Genomic DNA, 20,842 nt, shown 5'->3' with positions numbered 1-20,842 from the left:
CGATCAGGAAACAACCCACCCACAGAACCCGGACCCACCGAAAACGGTGGTGGAGATTCCAATTAAGTGCAAGTAAGAGGGGGGGGGAGAGCCCAAGCAGCGCACAGTTAAAAATGCTACCAAAAAAAACGAAGCAAAAACGAAGCAAAGACGCGCTAAATGCGTCAGCAAACAACAATTAAAATTTCAAGCGCTCACAAACCGCAGCGCGGTGATGTGCCACCTTGTCAGGCCGGCAGATACCTAAAAGTGCCTTAAGTAGGCGCCGGAAATGGAGGGAGGAGCGCGTGGACGCTCCAAGATGGCGCCCGCCGAAAAAAGCCTGGTCCCAAACAAAGATGGCGCTGGTCGCCGATCAGGAAACAACCCACCCACAGAACCCGGACCCACCGAAAACGGTGGTGGAGATTCCAATTAAGTGCAAGTAAGAGGGGGGGGGAGAGCCCAAGCAGCGCACAGTTAAAAATGCTACCAAAAAAAACGAAGCAAAAACGAAGCAAAGACGCGCTAAATGCGTCAGCAAACAACAATTAAAATTTCAAGCGCTCACAAACCGCAGCGCGGTGATGTGCCACCTTGTCAGGCCGGCAGATCCCTAAAAGTGCCTTAAGTAGGCGCCGGAAATGGAGGGAGGAGCGCGTGGACGCTCCAAGATGGCGCCCGCCGAAAAAAGCCTGGTCCCAAACAAAGATGGCGCTGGTCGCCGATCAGGAAACAACCCACCCACAGAACACGGACCCACCGAAAACGGTGGTGGAGATTCCAATTAAGTGCAAGTAAGAGGGGGGGGGAGAGCCCAAGCAGCGCACAGTTAAAAATGCTACCAAAAAAAACGAAGCAAAAACGAAGCAAAGACGCGCTAAATGCGTCAGCAAACAACAATTAAAATTTCAAGCGCTCACAAACCGCAGCGCGGTGATGTGCCACCTTGTCAGGCCGGCAGATACCTAAAAGTGCCTTAAGTAGGCGCCGGAAATGGAGGGAGGAGCGCGTGGACGCTCCAAGATGGCGCCCGCCGAAAAAAGCCTGGTCCCAAACAAAGATGGCGCTGGTCGCCGATCAGGAAACAACCCACCCACAGAACCCGGACCCACCGAAAACGGTGGTGGAGATTCCAATTAAGTGCAAGTAAGAGGGGGGGGGAGAGCCCAAGCAGCGCACAGTTAAAAATGCTACCAAAAAAAACGAAGCAAAAACGAAGCAAAGACGCGCTAAATGCGTCAGCAAACAACAATTAAAATTTCAAGCGCTCACAAACCGCAGCGCGGTGATGTGCCACCTTGTCAGGCCGGCAGATACCTAAAAGTGCCTTAAGTAGGCGCCGGAAATGGAGGGAGGAGCGCGTGGACGCTCCAAGATGGCGCCCGCCGAAAAAAGCCTGGTCCCAAACAAAGATGGCGCTGGTCGCCGATCAGGAAACAACCCACCCACAGAACCCGGACCCACCGAAAACGGTGGTGGAGATTCCAATTAAGTGCAAGTAAGAGGGGGGGGGAGAGCCCAAGCAGCGCACAGTTAAAAATGCTACCAAAAAAAACGAAGCAAAAACGAAGCAAAGACGCGCTAAATGCGTCAGCAAACAACAATTAAAATTTCAAGCGCTCACAAACCGCAGCGCGGTGGTGTGCCACCTTGTCAGGCCGGCAGATACCTAAAAGTGCCTTAAGTAGGCGCCGGAAATGGAGGGAGGAGCGCGTGGACGCTCCAAGATGGCGCCCGCCGAAAAAAGCCTGGTCCCAAACAAAGATGGCGCTGGTCGCCGATCAGGAAACAACCCACCCACAGAACCCGGACCCACCGAAAACGGTGGTGGAGATTCCAATTAAGTGCAAGTAAGAGGGGGGGGGAGAGCCCAAGCAGCGCACAGTTAAAAATGCTACCAAAAAAAACGAAGCAAAAACGAAGCAAAGACGCGCTAAATGCGTCAGCAAACAACAATTAAAATTTCAAGCGCTCACAAACCGCAGCGCGGTGATGTGCCACCTTGTCATGGATGCCTTGTGATGGATTTTGTGGTTCATGGTTGGCCTAACAGAACCAGAAACTCCTGAAATTATTCCCTTCGAAAGGGTATGTGATGAGTTGTCCTTGGTTGATGGGATTCTGCGTAGAGGTGGTTTACTGGTTGTCCCCATGACCATGTGTAAGAATTCCTGGATCTGGCCCATGAAGGTCATCTGGGCATCCGTGCTATGAAGCGAAGAGTCAGGGAGGATTTCTGGTGGGCGGGGGTGGATAAGTCCATTGAGCACTGTGTTCGTGAGTGTGGAGCATACATTTTGAGTGATAAAACCCAGGTGACTTATCCCTCTTCCATTAGTCCTGTTGTTGTGAAGAACTCACCTTGGTCCAAATTGGCTTTTGATGTAGCTGGTCCGTTGGCAATTTGGGAAGTTCTCCAAAATATGCTTTGGTATTAATAGATTACATGTTCAAATGGCCCGAAATCAGGTTTGTGGAAGGGATCAATTCTGCTAGTCATCAATTTCTTTAAGGATGTTTAGTTAGGAGTTAGTGACGGATAATGGCACCCAGTTGGTATCTGCGGAGATGCAGGAGTTTCTAAAGGTGCATGGCATTAAACATATTCTCTCCTCCCTTTATCATCCCCGCAGCAATGGTTTGGTTGAGCGCCCGAATCGTGTGATTAAAGATCGATTACAATTGGCTTCAATCAATGGCTTACACTGGAAGGTGGCGATTTCTGACATGTTATGGGCAATGAGGTCTACTCACCCTAGTACTGGCATGTCTCCCTTCACCTTGTTAAGAGGTAAAGTAGCTGGTTCTAAGCTTAATAAAGACTGGATGTCGAGAAAAGATGTGGATCTAGAGAGGTTAGGTAGTGTGGCTGACGTCAGGGCTGCTGCTCAAGCTAAGTATGCATCTAATTGTGTCCGAGTATCTCCTGTACGTCAAGGAGATTGGGTGAGAATTAAAAAACCTGTTCGCGTGAGCAAGGGATTCTCCCGGTTTTCTGCTCCTGTTAGAGGGAGTGAGATGAGAGACCAGGTTGTTGTACTGGAGAATGGGAAAATCTGGAACAGGTGTGCTGTTTCGGTCATTCCTGAGTCAATGGCGGAGTTTGTGAGAAGTAAATTTGTCATGAATACTCCTTGTGCGGTTGTACCTCCAGTGGTTGCGAGCTCAAGGTTTCCCAGAACTAGGGCTCCTCCCACAAAATTTCAGGATTATGTCAGGTTTTAGTTGTATTTATTTATTATTATTTTTTTTTCTCTTTCTCTTCTTTTTACATGCTTGGCTAATGTTGTCCTTTGTTTATATTAAGGAAGGGGGGTGTGTTGGGATTCCTTGTTGTTTCTCGAGCGCATTCTTGTCTGCTGTTCCTTGCATGGAACACGGAATGTGTAGCCTTGGCAGTTGCTGCCGGGGAAGCGGAGCTACTGGACGGAAATGAAGAAGCTTGTAATCACTTACCTGCAGTGGTCTTCTTTTCACTTGAACAGTAGTAAAACAATTTACTACTGTTAAGAACCCTTCTGCGAGTTCCTGCCAGGCATAAATGAAGCCATTTTAGTCCCAAAAATGTATATGTGTATTATCTTCTCTTATTAACTCCAACTCTAGTCTCGTTCTCTCTGTAGGCCTCACATGAGATGAAAATAACTTTACAGTGTGTTTCGACTCTGAGACGACCATTTTTAGTAAAAAAAAAACTTATATTCTGAGTATGAGAAAATATGAAATTCAGCTTCTAGTTGTTTCAGGTTATCTGTCATTTGAGACCTCCATAGCTGCCAAATGTACAGACTGCTTATGTCTGTGATTACCATCTTTCAGTGTACACATGCGTGACACTTTGGATAACACTTTCTGAGGGAAACTAAGCAATAAAGTCCATTTAAAAAGATACATTTCAGAAATTACATTGTCTGAGCAATGAGAAGTTAGAAAAAGGTCTTGATACTGATTTAAAATCTCTGATTGAAAGGTCACTAACTGTTATACCTGCTTCTCAGCCAGTGTGTCTGTGGTGGTGGAATGTTGGTGTTTGAGGATGCTGTGGAATGTTGGTGAGTGAGAGAGTTAGTTGGAGGATAGGCTGAGCAGCAGGAAGGCTGCTCCTGGTGGGGCTCTTGTTAACATCTTGCTTAAATAAACCTACTCAGCTAATTTAACATGTAACCAGCGTGCTTTCTTTTACAAAACTAACCTGATTTATTATTACGTTTGCGCCAAATTCTCTGAAATACCACAAGGATCTAGGTTCAGTGGGCACCTGCTTATCAAACTGTTTTCCAAGATAACTCACAAGGGCAAGGGTTTTGAATTTGAAACCCCAGCACATTGTTTGGCACGGAGGCCCATCACCACTGTGCAGCTAGAGAAGATAGTTCATTGGGTGGACAATAGACTTCAGAGATCTGTGCATGTCTTTCTGTCAATGTCGATTGCTGGCAGAGCCTTGAATTACATTTGCAAAATATGTTCACCTACTTCGTTAATAGCTAAAGCTTCCTTTTGAAGTTGTGGTGAACAACATTTAATCAAACTGCAAGTTTTCAGTAAGCTGGAGATCAGTGCATACCCATAGCATAGGTTTGGAATTGAAACAATTTAGTAACATGTCACAGTTACAGTGCTTCACCTAAGTATACTCTTAACTCCCAAACATCATCAGCTTGCCAATCGATTCGTTCTAAGGTTATTTTAGGCTAATATAATGTGAAATGTGCAGAAGAGTGTTGTTATACTTACATAAAACTACAGAATGAAGCCTTTCATGTTGATCTCATGGCTGCAGGATATCCAGATCGCATTGTTTTAAACGTGTAGCCAGCATGCACAAATGACGTCTAATTTCAGCGAGAACAGTAGTCTACAAGCGGGCTACAATCAAAGTATTTTAAATTAACAGTGACAATGTGCTGATAAGCTCTAAAAATGACATTTCAGGCAGCTTTAGGGGTACCACCAGATCAGTAGTGAAACTACAAAGACACTAGGCCACCTTCCCAACATGGGACGTTCATAGACCATTAGAGGTGGGAGCGCGAACAAATTAACGATGGGAGCGCGAGCAAATTATTATTATTATTTTTTTTAATTATTTTTATTGAGATTAAACACAATCACAGATCTCCATTGTTTGTCAGTACAGCAATATCAATATCAAATGACGGAAGATCTCACGTGCATACAGTCCACATGTCTTTGTCAAGTCTATACATAAACAGTTGAACATCAAAACAAAGAATCCGCCGCCACCCATCAAAACGTATCGACATTCACCTGTATGCATCCGCAGTTCACCTTGCATTTCCCCTTTACCCTTCACAATCAGCGGTCACCTCTGCCCGAACACTCCACCACCCGTTTGGTTGGGGAGCGGTACAGCCCTATGGAATGGGCAACGCCGTGCAACAGCCTTGTACTTCTAGTTATTGTGGTTACCTGACTTGCCTTAATCCCTCAGAAGATCCGCCCCCCCTGCCTGTCAACCAGGTCACAAAGGGTTCCCATATGTCTTTCGGTCCGGATCTAGTTGGCATTAGCTCCCAGTAATGGGACAGTTGATCTTTACAGTAGGTGGCTGCTCCTACCCATTCAGCTATAGTTGGAGGGGTCTGTTTTTTCCAATGGATTGCCACCTGTCTCTTCACTAAAAGCAGCAGCATTGCCGTGCGTTTATGCTGACCCTTCGGCACTTCTAGCACATATCCTAGTAATGCAACCAAAGGTGTCAGCTTAACAGATTGTTGATTATATGACCAAGGTGTGAAAACACCTCTAGCCAAAACTGTGCTATTGGTCTGCAGTCCCAGGCTAAATTAATGAATGTGGCACTTTGTGCTCCACCCCTCCAGCAGCATGTGTCTGTGTGTAACCCCATGCGGTGTAGTTCAGGTGGCGTGCAGGATAGTCTGTGTAGGTAATTAAAATGAATTAACCTCAGCCGATAATTCGGTGAGAGGTGTTCGAGCTGGGCACAGCAGAATAGCCATTGTTCGTCAGTAATGCTGATAGCTGCGTCTTCCACTCTATTTTGGATGTGGCAGTATTGTATGTCAATTTAGATTCTGTATGAATTTTCCCGATTCATGCCCTTATATAGGTACATTTCACATTGCCCTTATATAGGCATAGAAATCGAGTCTTAATTTAGGCATAGTCCATGCTACCCAAATACAGGCATGGCTACTTCCATCCATTCATCTACGTCACAAGGATTTCTTGGAAAACCAGACTTTAAGTCGTTAGGGACTTCCCCTTGCTTGGATATTGATTTCTCCAAGAACTCATTTATTATGCATGAACATCTATTCCTTAGGGGTTCATTCATGACATTCATATGCCCGACTTTACGTCAATGCTGGCATTTCTAAACACCTTCAAGGTATAAATATACCTTCACTTGCTATGGCAAAGCATGGTGTGGTTTGGTGCAGTTCGACTACCTACTTGCACGACGCAGCTCGCCAAAGCAAGTCCCGAAGGAAGCCAACTCTCCAGCTGACACACTGAAGAGAAGCTGTCATCCTCCTGCCGAGAAATCCAGCTCCAGTGTTTCCCACTCCCCTTGCGGGGTGTTGGGAAATTGAGTCCTGACAAAGAGATACCAACCTCTCTAATTCTAAGATATGGAGCTGATTAGAACCTAGAGAAACCTTTGGCAGATTCTTGGCAAAACTAAACTTAAGCTAAATAGCACCTACTACTTCCCTCATACTAGACCTTGGTTAGGTACACACTCGGGTAGGCGTATTTTAGAAGCACCAGTTGAGTATTTTAGCCTATGTTATTTATGTATGTATTTTTATATATGTCATAGCAACAGACAATGCTATTACAGTATTATTTTATATTACTGTTTACGCTGTACGCATTATACTTCGCATTCTGTCTAACGATTGTAACAGTTCATATCTCTTGCATGAGAAATAAGACTGTTCAATAAACCCTTTTTATTGAAACGCCCGTCTCTCAGTGAAATAGTTATCTATTGTTTCCACGACTCTGAAGATATCGTTTCAATTCTAGGGTAAACAAAGTTGTCATATTTATGCGCTTGTCAGAGACTAATCCCTTATTGTGTATTCAAGTAAGTTTCGAGTGACCTCTGAGTTAGATGGCACACACGCAATTAAGTTTAATATACTCGATAGAGACATACTCACCTCAGTCCTATGTCAAATCTATAGTGTATGTTATTCCAATGCGCAGAGCCTATTGGGAATATAGGAACTACAGTACATGGCGCCCAACAGTTTGGTACGGCACTAATTTAACGCTAGATACTGAAGTAACTCAGTCATGCTTTTCTCAGAGACCCCTTTTTCCCGTAATACTCCAATAGACGTCTGGAGTGGGTAATGGATAAATATCTGCTATAGCTTAGTAGGACGAAAAATCCTATGTATTAGCTTTTTGGTTTGTGCAACGTTGAAGGATACTGTGTTCCAAAATATTGTGCCCCTTATCTTTGTTCCCTTGAAACTTGCTCTGCAGTTTTCATTAAACAAAAAATGTCCCTAAACGGGGATAACAACACCGGAACCGGTGGAGCTGCGGCTGATCCAGCCGATGCAGCTTCTAACTTCACAGGTTTCCAAGAAACCGATGAGAATGCTTTAATAATTCGTCCAAATTTAAGGAAAGCCATTACTATAAAATTTATAAAACATGGCCTAACATCAAGAGGTAGTAGGGTAGTTTTTGTGATAGAGGCACATGAATATCACCAGACAGAGGTATTCTATTCATGTATAGTCTTCCCAGAAGCAAATCCAATAACACGTCTGTTTCACTTCTACAAAGATGGTGATCCACCGGATGAATATATTAATTTCAAGGATTTTGAAATTCCACTTACTTACTAGGAGCATGAGCTCTAGTTTAACGGCTCCCTAAAACATTTAAATCACATTACCAGGCTCGGTCCACTAGGTAGACCAGGAGCAATATGGCCGGTTTTAGCCGGATATACACCACATTCTGACATCAATGACATGACAGATGTAAACTTACTAGCTCAACTCAAGTAGTTAATCAAAATCTACTGAAAATTGGCCCAATATGTCATGCGGACTCTCACAGTCCAACCTACCATAGTTATTCCACAACAAACCTCTCACCAGGGGAATACACTAAAGATTACACCACAGACTTTACATACAGTCATGGTAAAATTACCCACAAAACGTGAACAAATTCCATTCTGAATAGCTAAAAAAATTACTCAATCAAAGCAGTATTTCTGAATTCTAGCTCTCATGAAAAACACAGAATTTTAACAATCTGTCTACCGATGGGATCACACCACATCTGGAGGACTGCACCACTTGGGGTACAGTCTTTGCTGCAATCTACACTAAAACACATGGTGTTCCGTGGCGGTAATACCTGATGTACTGAAACCGATTCAAAACGGATACGGGTCAGAGCCTGCGTTAAATTTATGTATGAAACTACTGAAAGATTTCGAACAGGTGTCTACAATAATATTATCTAATGTTAAAGGAGAAGCAGCCTCAGTAGAGATCTGCCAGAAATTAGGGGAATTTGATGTAACAGAGCAACCACAAGAACTGGCCATAATAATTGAGAAATCCTATGAAGAATTAGGCAGAGATAGTTTGGGTGGTAAACCAGTGAAACCCCAACTGTCTGAAAGTCCTTTAATAAAACCACTCCTACTCCTTCTAAAAAGAAGTGGGAAAATAGCAAACAAACCTCTAAAGAGAAGCGTTCTCATTCCAGAGGTAGGTCTCCTCAAAAGCAGTCCTGTAAAAGGAGGTACAACCTCAGGAATAGGGATAATTTAAGAAAACCTGGTAGATATCAAGATACTGATACACGTTCCTCTCCTACCTTTCAGACTTCATCACAGAAATCCGAAAGAAGAGGATGGTCAGAAAACAAGGAAGAACGCGTTAAGTCCAAAGACGATCAACACGTTCAGAAAAACAAGAAACTCCAATTTACCAAATAGAAGGAAGCAGGTCTAAAAATCAGACATGCCGAGGATCTTGAGAATACAACTCAAGAACGGAGAATGGGCTCAGACAATATTGGACAACGCAGCAGAAGTCACAATAGCTCGCCAGACCCTGAAGGGTCTTGTGGAGACAGTGGACTTGAATGAATTCATTCAAGTTGAAACTGCAGATACCAGTGTTAGTTCTCCTCATACATTCTATGAAATAACACTCTGGATGGAGGGAGACATACCAAGAAAAGTGAAAGCACTCTTTTGGGAGCGACTTTCTAAGGGTTATGACATTCTCCTAGCTGAACAAGACTGGCCACTAGAATTTGTCAGGGAGTGCCCACATGGCGAAGACATCATTATGCCAGCCTTCTCTAATCATATTCCAATTCATTTAAAATATACTTATGCCAGGAAATGGGCAGTCGCCCAAGCTCCTGCATTATAAAAAAATCATGTAGAATGGGATGAGGATTCCCCTCACCATAAAATCCAATTAAAAAATCAACCAACTGCACAAAGGCAGTACCCAGTTCAACTTGAATACCAGGGGGTGATTGAAACATGCTCCTCATCAATGGACAATCCTTCATTTCCTGTCTCCAAACCAGACAATACATATCGTCTAGTATTGGATTACAGACATCTAAACTCTTGTTGCAAAACATTTGCAGTGCAAAATGCACACAGTATGTCATTAATGAATAACATTGTGCGTAAAAAAATATAAAACCACATTAGAATGGTTTCTTCTGTCAAAACATTGCACCAGAAAGTAGGTATTTGACCACTTTCTCAATCATGGGGACACAGGGTCATTTCTGTCGTCTCCCTCAAGGATTCAAGAATAGTCCTGGGTCATTCTCATCAAGGGTAACAGAGTTACTACAAACTTATGATGACGAAGCATTGTCATATGTTGATGACATCTATCTGACAGACGATGACTTGGATGGGCACTTGAACAGGGTGAACACCATTATACTGGGCTTTGCCTCTGAAGGGTACAAATTAAATTTTAAGAAATCAAGAATTGCCCACCTCAACGTCCTTTTCCTAGGATATGAGTTATCAAGTGAAGGCAAAAACCTAGCAGCCAACTTCTTAGAAAAATGTGTGCTGCTCCAACCTCCAAAAACGCAGAATTTACATTCTAAATTACGCAGAAAGGGTAACACCTCTCTACAAATTAATCAAACCTGATTTTAAAACAGTAAATTGGACACACAAACACACAGAAATGTTGCGTTCACTCCAAACAGACATGTTAGCAACAAAACATTTGAAAACACGTGTAAACATACCCAACTTAGTGATCCGAATCATTCCAGGACAATGCGGATTCTCCTACTTAACTTTTAACGAAGGTGAAAAAATACCAATAGCTTACAAATCACACTTGTACACACAAGCAGAAATAAAATTCACTTCTACAGAAAAAATTCTGACAGCTGTTCAAACCACTGTAGCAAAAGAAAGAGTCCTCGCACAGGGAAAACACATTACTGTTGTAACACCGGTACCAACCTTAGAGGCAGTGACAAAAGCGAGCATTCCAAATGCTAAAGCTTTACATGCGAGATGGATACAATGGGTTAATTCTCTTACTGCAACTGATGTTGAATACGTTTTTGATCCTTATTTGAAAACACAAGCATTTCTACAATACGAACAAGCATGTCCTCTGCCTATTGAAATTCTCCCTCTTCATCAGTATGAGTGTATAATTTATAATTTAATACTGACGAATCAACACAACCCGCTACGTGGGGGTAAACAAGCTTACAGTGCTGCATGCGCGATCGTTAAAGGTAGTATGCGCAATGGCAAATTCAGACCCATGGTCACAAAAACGCAATCTCTAGGAGATTGTACAGCTCAGCGAGCTGAACTACAAGCATTCATCATTGCACTTGAAAATACGGATCGCGAATTCCCCACACTCATAGTGTGCAATTCTTTCTACTGTGTCCAATCCTACAATGAATATTTATAGAATTGGCTTCAAAACGGTTTCAAATATGCAAAAGGTGGCACAATCAAGCCTAAAACGCTTCGGGAACAAGTAGTTCAGTTACGAGAAGGACTACAAAACACTCACGTGATACACACGCTGAGTCATCAACGTGATGCCGTTTACGTTGAAGGGAATTCATTGGCTTATGAAGCTGCGAAGGAAGCTGTGCAAATGGCTTCCGTAGCTGCAATCACTCGTTCAAAAACGAAAATAGACAGTGAAATAATGCTGGCTGTCAATGCTTCAAGCAAAGACAGTGGTAAAACATTACCTAAAGGGTTTCCACTCAAATACTCGTATACAACTGATGCAAACAATGTTCTGTTTGCTCGAATCCCTGGAGTGGGGGATAGACTAATTCCAAACATAGAACATAGATTAGGACTAATCCTAGCAGCACATGAAGGGCTCGCCTCTGCTCATGCAGGTGTTTCCGCCACAGTATCATGATTAAACAGAGATACTGGTGGCCAAGCATGAGGAAACAAACCAGAAACTATGTTTTGGAATGTGAAATATGCCAGAAGATGAAGTCTCTACTGTGAAACGTCCGGGACAGACGCCCCTGTTAATCTCGGATAAACCATTGGCTTGCGTTTACCTGGACCACTGCGATTCCTTACAAAGGGATGTTAACTATACATATATCATGGTCGCACTGGATTTGTGTTCTAGGTTCATTTGGATGTGGCCTCAGCGCTCAGCTGACGCTCGAACTGTTATAAAAGATTTGCGAGTCTTTATCGGCACATACGCAATCGTCACGCTACATTCTGACCAGGGTCCTGCATTTAGCTCTCGAGCTTCGGAAAGATCGTCCCCCAGCGCATAAGCGTTTTACCCGCGGGACAAGAGCAAGGCATGACCCCATAGAGTACAGGTGGCACGTAGGTGTATATGGTAACAATACATTGGTTAGGATACACTGGGAGGAAAGTTTCAGGATTTTATAGGCCAGGCAAAGAGCTTTAAATTATATGCGCTTGGCCACAGGCAGCCAGTGTAGATGCCGGATTGCACCCGAGATGGGGCATCTTCTTGGAAGTCCCAAAAGAGCTCTGGCTGCTGCATTTTAGACCCTTTGTAAGCACATAACCTCAGCTTTATTCGCCCCCAAGAAAAGCGAGTTAGCATAGTCAAGACTAGACAATATGGCCGCCTGGACAATCAGTTGTCTAGTGGACTGGTCAAACTAACCCAGATGGGGTTTCAGTCCTTGTAGTAGACCAAAGCAAGTGCCTGCTAATTTCTTGGTATGGTCCTGAAAACTGAGGGTTGAATCCATCCATACCCCTAGGTTTTTCACCGCTGCCTTGGGGGAAGGAGTGCTCCCAAGGGTGTTGGGCCACCAGCTCTCAATCCAGAGTTTGATGTTTTTCCCCACCAACAACACCTCCAATTTATTAGCATTAAGCTGGAGGCAGTTGGCTCTCATCCACTCCTCAACCCCCGCCATCCCACAGCCAAAATTAGGGGCATCCTGTGTAGAATCGTCGGAGAGAACCACCACCAACTGCGTGTCATTGGCGTAAGAGACAATGGAGAGACCCCTGTCCCTTGCAATCACTGCCAGAGGTTGAATGTACAGGTTAAAGAGTGTGAAGCTCAGGGCAGAGCCCTGTGGCACTCCCTGGCCGACAGACTGGATACGGGAGAGAAAAGGCGGAGCAGACACCTGGAAAGTTCTTTCAGAAAGGAAATATCTAAACCAATTCAAGGCAGAGTCACCAATTCTGGCCTCCTCCAGATGATTTAAGAGGATCTGGCGGGATACCGTGTCAAACGTGGCACTAAGATCTAACAGGATTAATGCCGCGATGTTGCCCGCATCAAGAACTGTCCGCAGATGTTCAGTCACAGCAAGAAACGCTGTCTCTGCACTTTGCCCTGGGCGGAAACCGTTCTGCGTAGGATCCAGAATGCCGTTGGTGTTTAAAAATGCTGTAAGGCAGGTGTTAATGTGTGCCTCAGCGATTTTAGCTGCACAAGGTAGAAGAGAAATGGGGTGAAAGTTTTCCAATTTTGCTGGATCCAATTATGGCTTTTTGAGAAGGGGAACTACCATAGCCTGTTTCCACTGCCTTGGAACCGTTGCTGCGGAGAGAGAGGTGTTGATCAACAGGCACAGAAGTGCCAAGACCACAGGCAAAGATTTTAAAAACAGGTCCGGTTTAAGAGGGTCTGCAGGAGTGCCAGATTTAATTTTGCTGCAGATCCGCCGAAGCTCATCCTGATCTACATGATGGAAAGTCTGTAAGGGTATGGACGGTAGGGGGTCTAGATACAGGATTGGGACCGAGAGGGACCAAAGGGAAGGACTTATATAGTCTCCATTTTTTTTACAAAGAAAGTGGCGAGGTCCTCACAGTGCTGGTTAGACGTAATCACAGAAACTGCCGGAGATTTCCCACGTTTAACATCATTAAGTATTTTAAAACTGTATTTAGTAGGATTACTACTAGTCTGGATCTCTTTAGCAAAGTAGGCCACCCGTACAGCCTGTATAGCCCAATGGTACCTTTTGATGGCCGTCTGATAGTGGCAGTTTGAATGATCTTGGTGAAGGGTCCCTTAGGGTGGTATAATTCATGCTGCTGTCCTTGGGGACCTCTACCTCAGACCCTAGGTACACCATTTATTAGGGACTTTTAAAGGATACCAAAGGCATTGTCAATTTGGTAAGCAATTGCACAGTTTTGGGAGAGATATGGCACTGGGGGCCTGGTTCGCAGGAACCCAGTGCACTTTCAGTCAAAATCACATCAGAAACTAGGCAAAAAGTGGAGATTACCATATAGAAAATGGGACTTTCCAAAATAAGTACATGCACAGTCTATTTGTGGCTCTAGGAGACGAGATTATCACAGAGGGCATACCCACCAGCAGGGGCAGCCATCCTCCTCTTCATCACCTGCTCTGGCAGCTGGCAGGCCAGTATGATTCCCCTTTTAATGGTCATCTGCTCCAAGTAGGGTGACATGATTAGGTTTTGACAGCCTGGCTGGTGTGCTATTACTTGAGAACAGAGGGTCTTGGAGATTGTTCAAAATGGTTACGTCCTCTATTTTCTAGTTTCCCCCCTCAAGTTTCCCATGTTTTTTTGTCAGGCTTCGGTAAAGCATGCCATCATCCTTTCCAAGGAAGTACAGACATTGTTAGCCATAAGAGCAATATAAAGAGTCCAAAAGGCAGAGAGGGGTACACAGTGATATTCCAGGTACTTATTAGTGCCCAGGAAAGATTGCAGGCTTAGACAGGTCCTATTGCTTCAGTTCCCGAACACCTTCCTTTGAAAGGCCAAATTCAGAATGCTTACTACAGCCCAGGTCCTCTACCCTTCAGATACTGGGGAGTGTATAATGCCCTTGGACTTCCAATATGCATATTTCCACATACCCATCCTGTAGTTCCAGAGCTGTTTCCTCCGCTTAGTGCTGGGTCAGAACACTTGCAGTACACAGTTTTGCCCTTCAACCTCAAGTTGGCCCATGGGATGTTCTCAAAGGTAATGCCAGTGGTCACGGACCATCTTTGTGCTTCCTGGACTACATTTATTCTTGTACCTCAATGACTTTTAAAGGCAGGTTCTCCACAGTTAGTTGCGGACAACCTACAGACAACAATCTCATTGCTATCCTTCCTGGAGTTCTCTGTCGGTGAACCAAAATCCCATTTTCAAGCAGTGTGGGGTGTTACTTTTATGAAGAGTCCTGGACAAAATGACGTTCCAAGTTTTGCTGCCCTTACAGAAAACCCGGTACATTCAGCATATGATCAGGATATATGGGGCTTGGCCCTGTGTTTCTGACTGATAGTTCTGAGGTGTCTTGGTCTCCTGTAATAGTGCACCCTACTGGTGCCTCATGCCATTTCCTACAGGCAAGCTCTACAGTGAAAAGTTTGCATTCAATGGGCTCCATGCTGGAATAAGCTTAGCAGATGTCAATTTAGTGGCTTCTGTATCTGGAGATGGTTTGAAGCTTATACACTCATGGAAGTTTGTTGAGTTGATCTGTTTGCTACCACCGAGACTGCTCAGTGTCCAGCCTTTCTGCCTCTGGGGTCCTTGGGAGACGTGTTCCGCCTTCCATGGAGTTCCAATGTCCGTTATGTGTTTCTGCCTCTGCTGCTGCTTCCCTAAGTTATGAAGAAGGTCAAATGGGACAAGATTCAGCTCATCCTGATATCCCCGGACTAGGCTTAGAGAATCTGGCAGTCAAAGTCTGTGCATCTGCCCTCTGCACTGGATACCTTGGAAGGAACTGGTGTTCCAGCTACAGGGCAGGGTTCTTATTCTGAAGCTCCTCCATGTATGAAGATTGAGGGGAACCGGCTGAGCAGTTTTGACCTTCCTGCGGAAGTGGTGGATGTGATTTTGGCTGTCCTTCACTTGTCACTAATTCGGCGCGTTCTGGACGCTGTACAAAGTGTGTGGCCTATTGCAAGGATGACAGATCGATCCACTTCAAGCTCAGCTTTCTAATGTACTTCTGTTTGTTCCATCTTTCGCCTGACAAGGCTTTGCTGGGGCTGCCTGTGAAGGTTAGTATTTGGCTCTTTGGATCTTTTTGCATTCACTTAATCTGCCTTCCTTGCGTTAGTTACTGTTTGTAATGTGAATTTTGGAAGGGGTTACGTATACATTTCCACCAGCCCTGTATCTGATGTCGAAATGCCCTCATAATTTAGTCTCTACATTCTTCATATGCACACCCTTTAAAAGCATGCACATTTGTTTTTTGAGGTTGCTTACCCCTTAAGATCCTTTTCCTCATAGCCATCTCTTCTGCACACATCATCAGTGAGCAGCAGGTCCTGTCAGAGCATCTTCTGCATGCCACGTTCTTCCATGACATGTTGGTACTCTGGTCTTGGGATTCCTTTATTCCGAAAGGGGTAATGCTCTTTCATGTAGGGCAGTCCATCAAGCTTCCTATTTTCTACTCTCCACCCCACCCTGGAAAAATGGGGAGAGGCTTCATCTGTTGGATCCAAAGGCAGCTCTTAGTTTTTATACGCTTTGGACTAAGAAGCACATGGGTAGGTGACCATGGGAAGACAACCAACTTTTTGTTGAATTTGCTGGGTGAAAGAAGGAAGGGAAGTTCAGAAATACCCTTATTGAGATGGATTGTTCTCTGTGTCAAAATGTGCTATGCCTTGAACAAGAAAAAGTCTCTTGAGGGCCTTTGGATTCATTCCACCAGTGCCAAAGCAGCTGCTGAGGCAATGCATAGTGATGTTCCAAGGCCTGACATCTGCCAGACCTCTACAGAAATGTCAGTCCACACCATCACCAGGCACTATTGTACTGTCAGTCAGGTCCACAAGGATGGCCATTTTGTTTGTTTAGTCTTGTAGGACTTTCTGGTGCCAAGTCCACTCCTCAGACACACAACATTTTGGAAGGTACTGCTTTATTATCTTAAGAGGAATCTGCAATTTCAAGAATTCATCAGAAGAACAAGGTATTTTCCTTTGGTAATGCTCTTACTGCTGGATACTCTATCTCATTGCAGACTCCTCACTAACCCCCCTACTCACCATTCAGACCATTGTTTTCAGATATGTCTGTTTCTCTGTGTAAGGGCATCATTTCTGGTGGCAGGACGAAACCTCTGCGAAGTTCAGTGGGGGGGGTGGCGGGGGGGGGGGGGGTTGTCTACCCGTGAGCAGGCTCTATTGAATAAAAATTTCCGGATCCAGTCTGGTGCCAGGAGAACCTCAAAAGTAGAGGAGGCCATAGCTAGAGTATCAACCTAAGAGAGTGTAAGTGAAGGCGTGTAACTTGCTCTTTTTGGGCACAGCCAGGAGACTACTAGTCCACTATCCTTAACTGTGACAGCAAAGCACTTGATCGTTAAAAACAAAAGTAAATAGGGTTAATATATAATAGGAACCATAGGAATTATATGTGTTTGTATGTATGTATGGGAAGCAACGGAGTGCTAAACGAGATAAGAGCCGTATGCACAGTTTTAGAACATTGACAGTGAGGCATAGTGAGAGGTGCCTAACACATGATTGGATGGTGTTCTGTGAAAGTTGTGTCTTTAACCCCTTGGCCGCGGCGGTAATTCCGCCAATGCGCTAGGGGGGAGGGGGGCCGCGCGGTGCCACCATGCTCTTGACGAAACCACTCCGTCATGAGCCGCAGTGGCGCTGTGCTTGTGACGGAATGGTTCCGTCACGGCCCTGCCCGCTCAATAGAACGCGCAGGCGCGGCCGGGCCGGAACCATTCCGTCACCAGCACAGCCCCACCGTGGCTCGTGACGAATGGTTCCGTCACGAGCGCACAAGGGATTAATTGCTGAACTGAAGGAGGGTGGTGCTATTTGATGTCCGTGGGTATAATGCCCTAGATCCTTGTGTAGACTGAGAAGGCTCCCTTCTGGCCTTTTCTTTCCAAACAGTTCGAACTCTGACCAAGGGAATTGGTAACAGAAGACATAAATGAATGACCAAACATTGATTATTTAAGCTGTAAATATCGCTGTTGTAAAAATAGTGCTTACCCTTCTTATCCATTGGCTTCTGGTTGCTTTTCTGACTCTAGGTGCAGATGTTTTTTGCAAGTGCTCACACTTTAATTTTTAACTACAGATCATTCAAGACATTGAAATGATCCAGGACGCGTTGGTAAAGAAGGAAGATCGACTTTCTAAGGCAATGGTCCCTCGTGGCACTCTTCATATCACACTTTTTGTGATGCAAATAGCCAGTGAAGACGACATTTGCAGGTGAGTGTTCCCATAATGTGTCACATTTGTGGTTGTAACAAAAAGTTTGTGATAAACTACGAACCTTATTGCCTGGCAAAGCCACTCGACACTAATGATGATGACAGGTAACTGTTGTGGTGGACGATTTGATACACAAATCTAACAACTAGCAACAGGAATAGCAAGCAAACTCGAAGAGGGAGTATAGTTGTACTTTAACCAGATCGTTTAATGCAATAACTGAGACAACAAAGTCACTCTTAACTAAACACCAGTTGAATAGCTCACAGAAAAATAAAAGGTGGTTTGACAGAGAATGCTCCCAAGTACATAATAAAGTAATCAAGATCCTAAAAATCAAACCACGAGTTTTGGTGGGAGTGAGACAGGCGCGCACGGATTATAAATGCGCACTGGAGAAACGCAAGAAGGAAATTAGGCAAGAGGCAAACTACATTTGGCATCACAGAGTAAAGATTCCAAACGTTTTTAGAAAACTGTTAATGAGGAGTACTTTGTTGACACAAAAAATTGCCATATTGATGCAACAAATATGCCCGAATTGTGGGTAAAACACTTTACTGGCCTGTTTAGTAACAGCACTGAGAAACATTGTGCTGCCCACCTCCAACATGTGGTATGCCCTTTGAAACCCCCAAATCTAGATGAGGTAAATAGGACACTCTCCAAGACTGTAAAGAACAAGGCCCCTGGGCCGGATAACATATCCGCTGACGTATTTTTAGCAAATACCCCCTTGTGGCACCCGTTATTAACAAATATATTAATTTGTTATGCAGCTCATGGCCCACCAGAGTCATGGAGATCAGTTACAATAGTTCCCATATTCAAAAAGGGTGATCTGATCCAAAATGCTATCGACCAATTTCTGTAATCGACAGCACTTGCAAGATTATGGGACAAGTAATACTGGAGAGATTGGAGACTTGGGTTACAGAAAATGGGAAATTCTCCACTGTCCAGTATGGCTTTAGGAAGGGCTTGGGCACTGTAGAACAGTGCCTGAACCTGCACCTGGTCATCGGCAAATATACCATGGCTTAATCAGGGTCCCTATACCTGTTATTTATGAACCTGACATCCGCCTTTGACTGGGTGCAGAGGGGGAAATTGTGGGAAAAAATGCTCCTTATGGGCATTAATCCTTCAATCGTCAACTTTTTAGCCGCAATGCATCAGGGTGTCACAGGTAGAATACGCTACAGAGCTACTGGCGAGCTTACTCGACCCATAAAGGTGGACTGTGGGGTCCGACAGGGATGTGTACTCGCCCCTTTCCTATTCTGTTTATATATAAATGATTTAGAAAGCCACATCAGAATTGGAAATGTTGATGCCCCCACAATAGGTTGCAGGACCTTACCAGCCCTGCTATATGCAGATGATTGTGTCCTAATGTCGAGAACTGGAGTGGGTTTACAAAGGCTTATAACTAGTTTTAATGAAGCACACAGCCCTCATCAAACGACATGGCTAGTAGTTTATGTGGTGAGCTTAACTTGCCCAAGTCAAGTTACCAACCAAAAATATACACCAAATTCTCATTTATAAAGGACGCTGGGCTGGTACTGTGCTTAAATAGTAGCAAAGTTACTAATCTCCCCGATCCACTCCAACCTCTCAAGACTCACCAAACGGAACATCAGATGGCACAACAGCAGCACCAGGGAACGGACTGCAGGGGCTTATCAGTCTCCAGAAAAAGCCAGAGTAGCGGCGATGAAAGCCCCGTAGAGGGAACAGACGTGATAGAAGCAAACAAAGAGGCAAAGGCCCAAGAATCAAGATAAACAAACATCTAAGACAAGATGACTTGAGCCAATGGGAGGTAGATCAGCACATAAACACTGCCACAGATAATGAAAGTAGGCATGGCACGCTCTGACTGGCAGTGAGCCACGGAGCAACAACTAGACAGGAAGGAACAGAAGGAACGAAGAAATAAAAAAGGGAAAGCTACTACAATTGCACCCCCCACATGCATGGATCCTTGGATAAAATGCCAACACATCAATTGGGAGAAGAGGAGGAAGAGGAGGAAGAACATAAGTATAGCACAGCTCTCCCTGGATCCTCACAGTGTCCTAATACTTTGCCAAAGGCCAAAATAAAAGACATCCATAAGGAAAATCCCTTCTCTGCGGGCACCATCGGCCAGGAGTCATCCGAGTCACTTAAAAGACTTGAGACTGGTGAGCACAAAGAGGCGAGCACTGCCAATGCGGGCAAAGTAGACAGCAAAGACATCCACAATATGACAACAAACGCTGAAGCCGGGAAAGTTCCACCTACACTCCACCTACCAGCACAAATTGAGCCCGCTCAACTAATAGCAGGTCAACTAAAAACCCAATACGTTCTCGGTATCACCCTAGTTCAACCCAATAGTAATATACAACAGGCTCCAACACGATCTCTAACATCTCAATTACACAAGCCAGAGTCATCATACCTCACACCGGAAGAATGGGAGGAACTGGTCACGTCATATTCCACTGCCCCCGGAGGTGAGCCAGAAGGAAGGAATAACAGCTCCCCGAAACCCAACATCGAAAAAGACAAACCGCAAGACAAAGAAGACATCTGGTCCACCCTGCTGCACACAATGCAAATGTCAGTGAATGAAATGCAATACCAATCAGACAAGATGGACCTGCAGTTGTCAGTACTCAATTCGCTTTCCATTTTCGTTGCTAATATAGACGATAAGCTGGCAGACCTTAACAATCTGATCAAGAGGGCTCAGTCAGAGACACAAATTACCCAGGCTAGCTTCACCTGAATAACAATTGTGGACAAGCTAGCCACATTACCATCAGCAATGGATAGCCTCCTCTCTGACATAAGGAAGGCAGTGCCAGTTAAACCAGCTTTGGGCTCGGCTCACACCAGCAACGGCGAGCAAGTAACAATAAATCTAAGCAAAAATCCAGGACCCCAGGCACAGGCCCAGCAAATTGCAACAGGGACAAACATCAGCTCACTGAGCCAAGGAGCCACAGTAGCCCCAAGAAGCAACACCTCTCAATCCAGAAAACTCCCGGAAAAACAGGCTCTGACCGATGGCCTACAGTTAGCCTCCAAACAGCGGAGAAAACAAAGGAGGAAGGGGCGAAATCAAAAACCAACGC

The 20,842-nt window shown here is 44.6% G+C and overlaps 1 protein-coding gene across 1 annotated transcript in view; it reads left to right on the top strand.

Annotated features, from left to right (window-relative positions):
* LOC144762633 (uncharacterized) overlaps positions 1-20,842 on the top strand; it is a 676,873-nt gene that overhangs the window by 462,488 nt on the left and 193,543 nt on the right. Inside the window, exon 4 of the mRNA XM_078647868.1 lies at positions 17,572-17,708. Within this exon, the coding sequence (XP_078503994.1) occupies positions 17,572-17,708 (137 nt within the window). The remainder of the gene's footprint in view (positions 1-17,571; positions 17,709-20,842) is intronic.

Source organism: Lissotriton helveticus, chromosome 6 (genome assembly GCF_964261635.1).
Source record: "Lissotriton helveticus chromosome 6, aLisHel1.1, whole genome shotgun sequence".
NCBI classification, from domain to species: Eukaryota; Metazoa; Chordata; class Amphibia; order Caudata; family Salamandridae; genus Lissotriton; species Lissotriton helveticus.
Note: the sequence above shows the minus strand (reverse complement) of the source record. Positions and strands in the feature narration are given on the sequence as shown.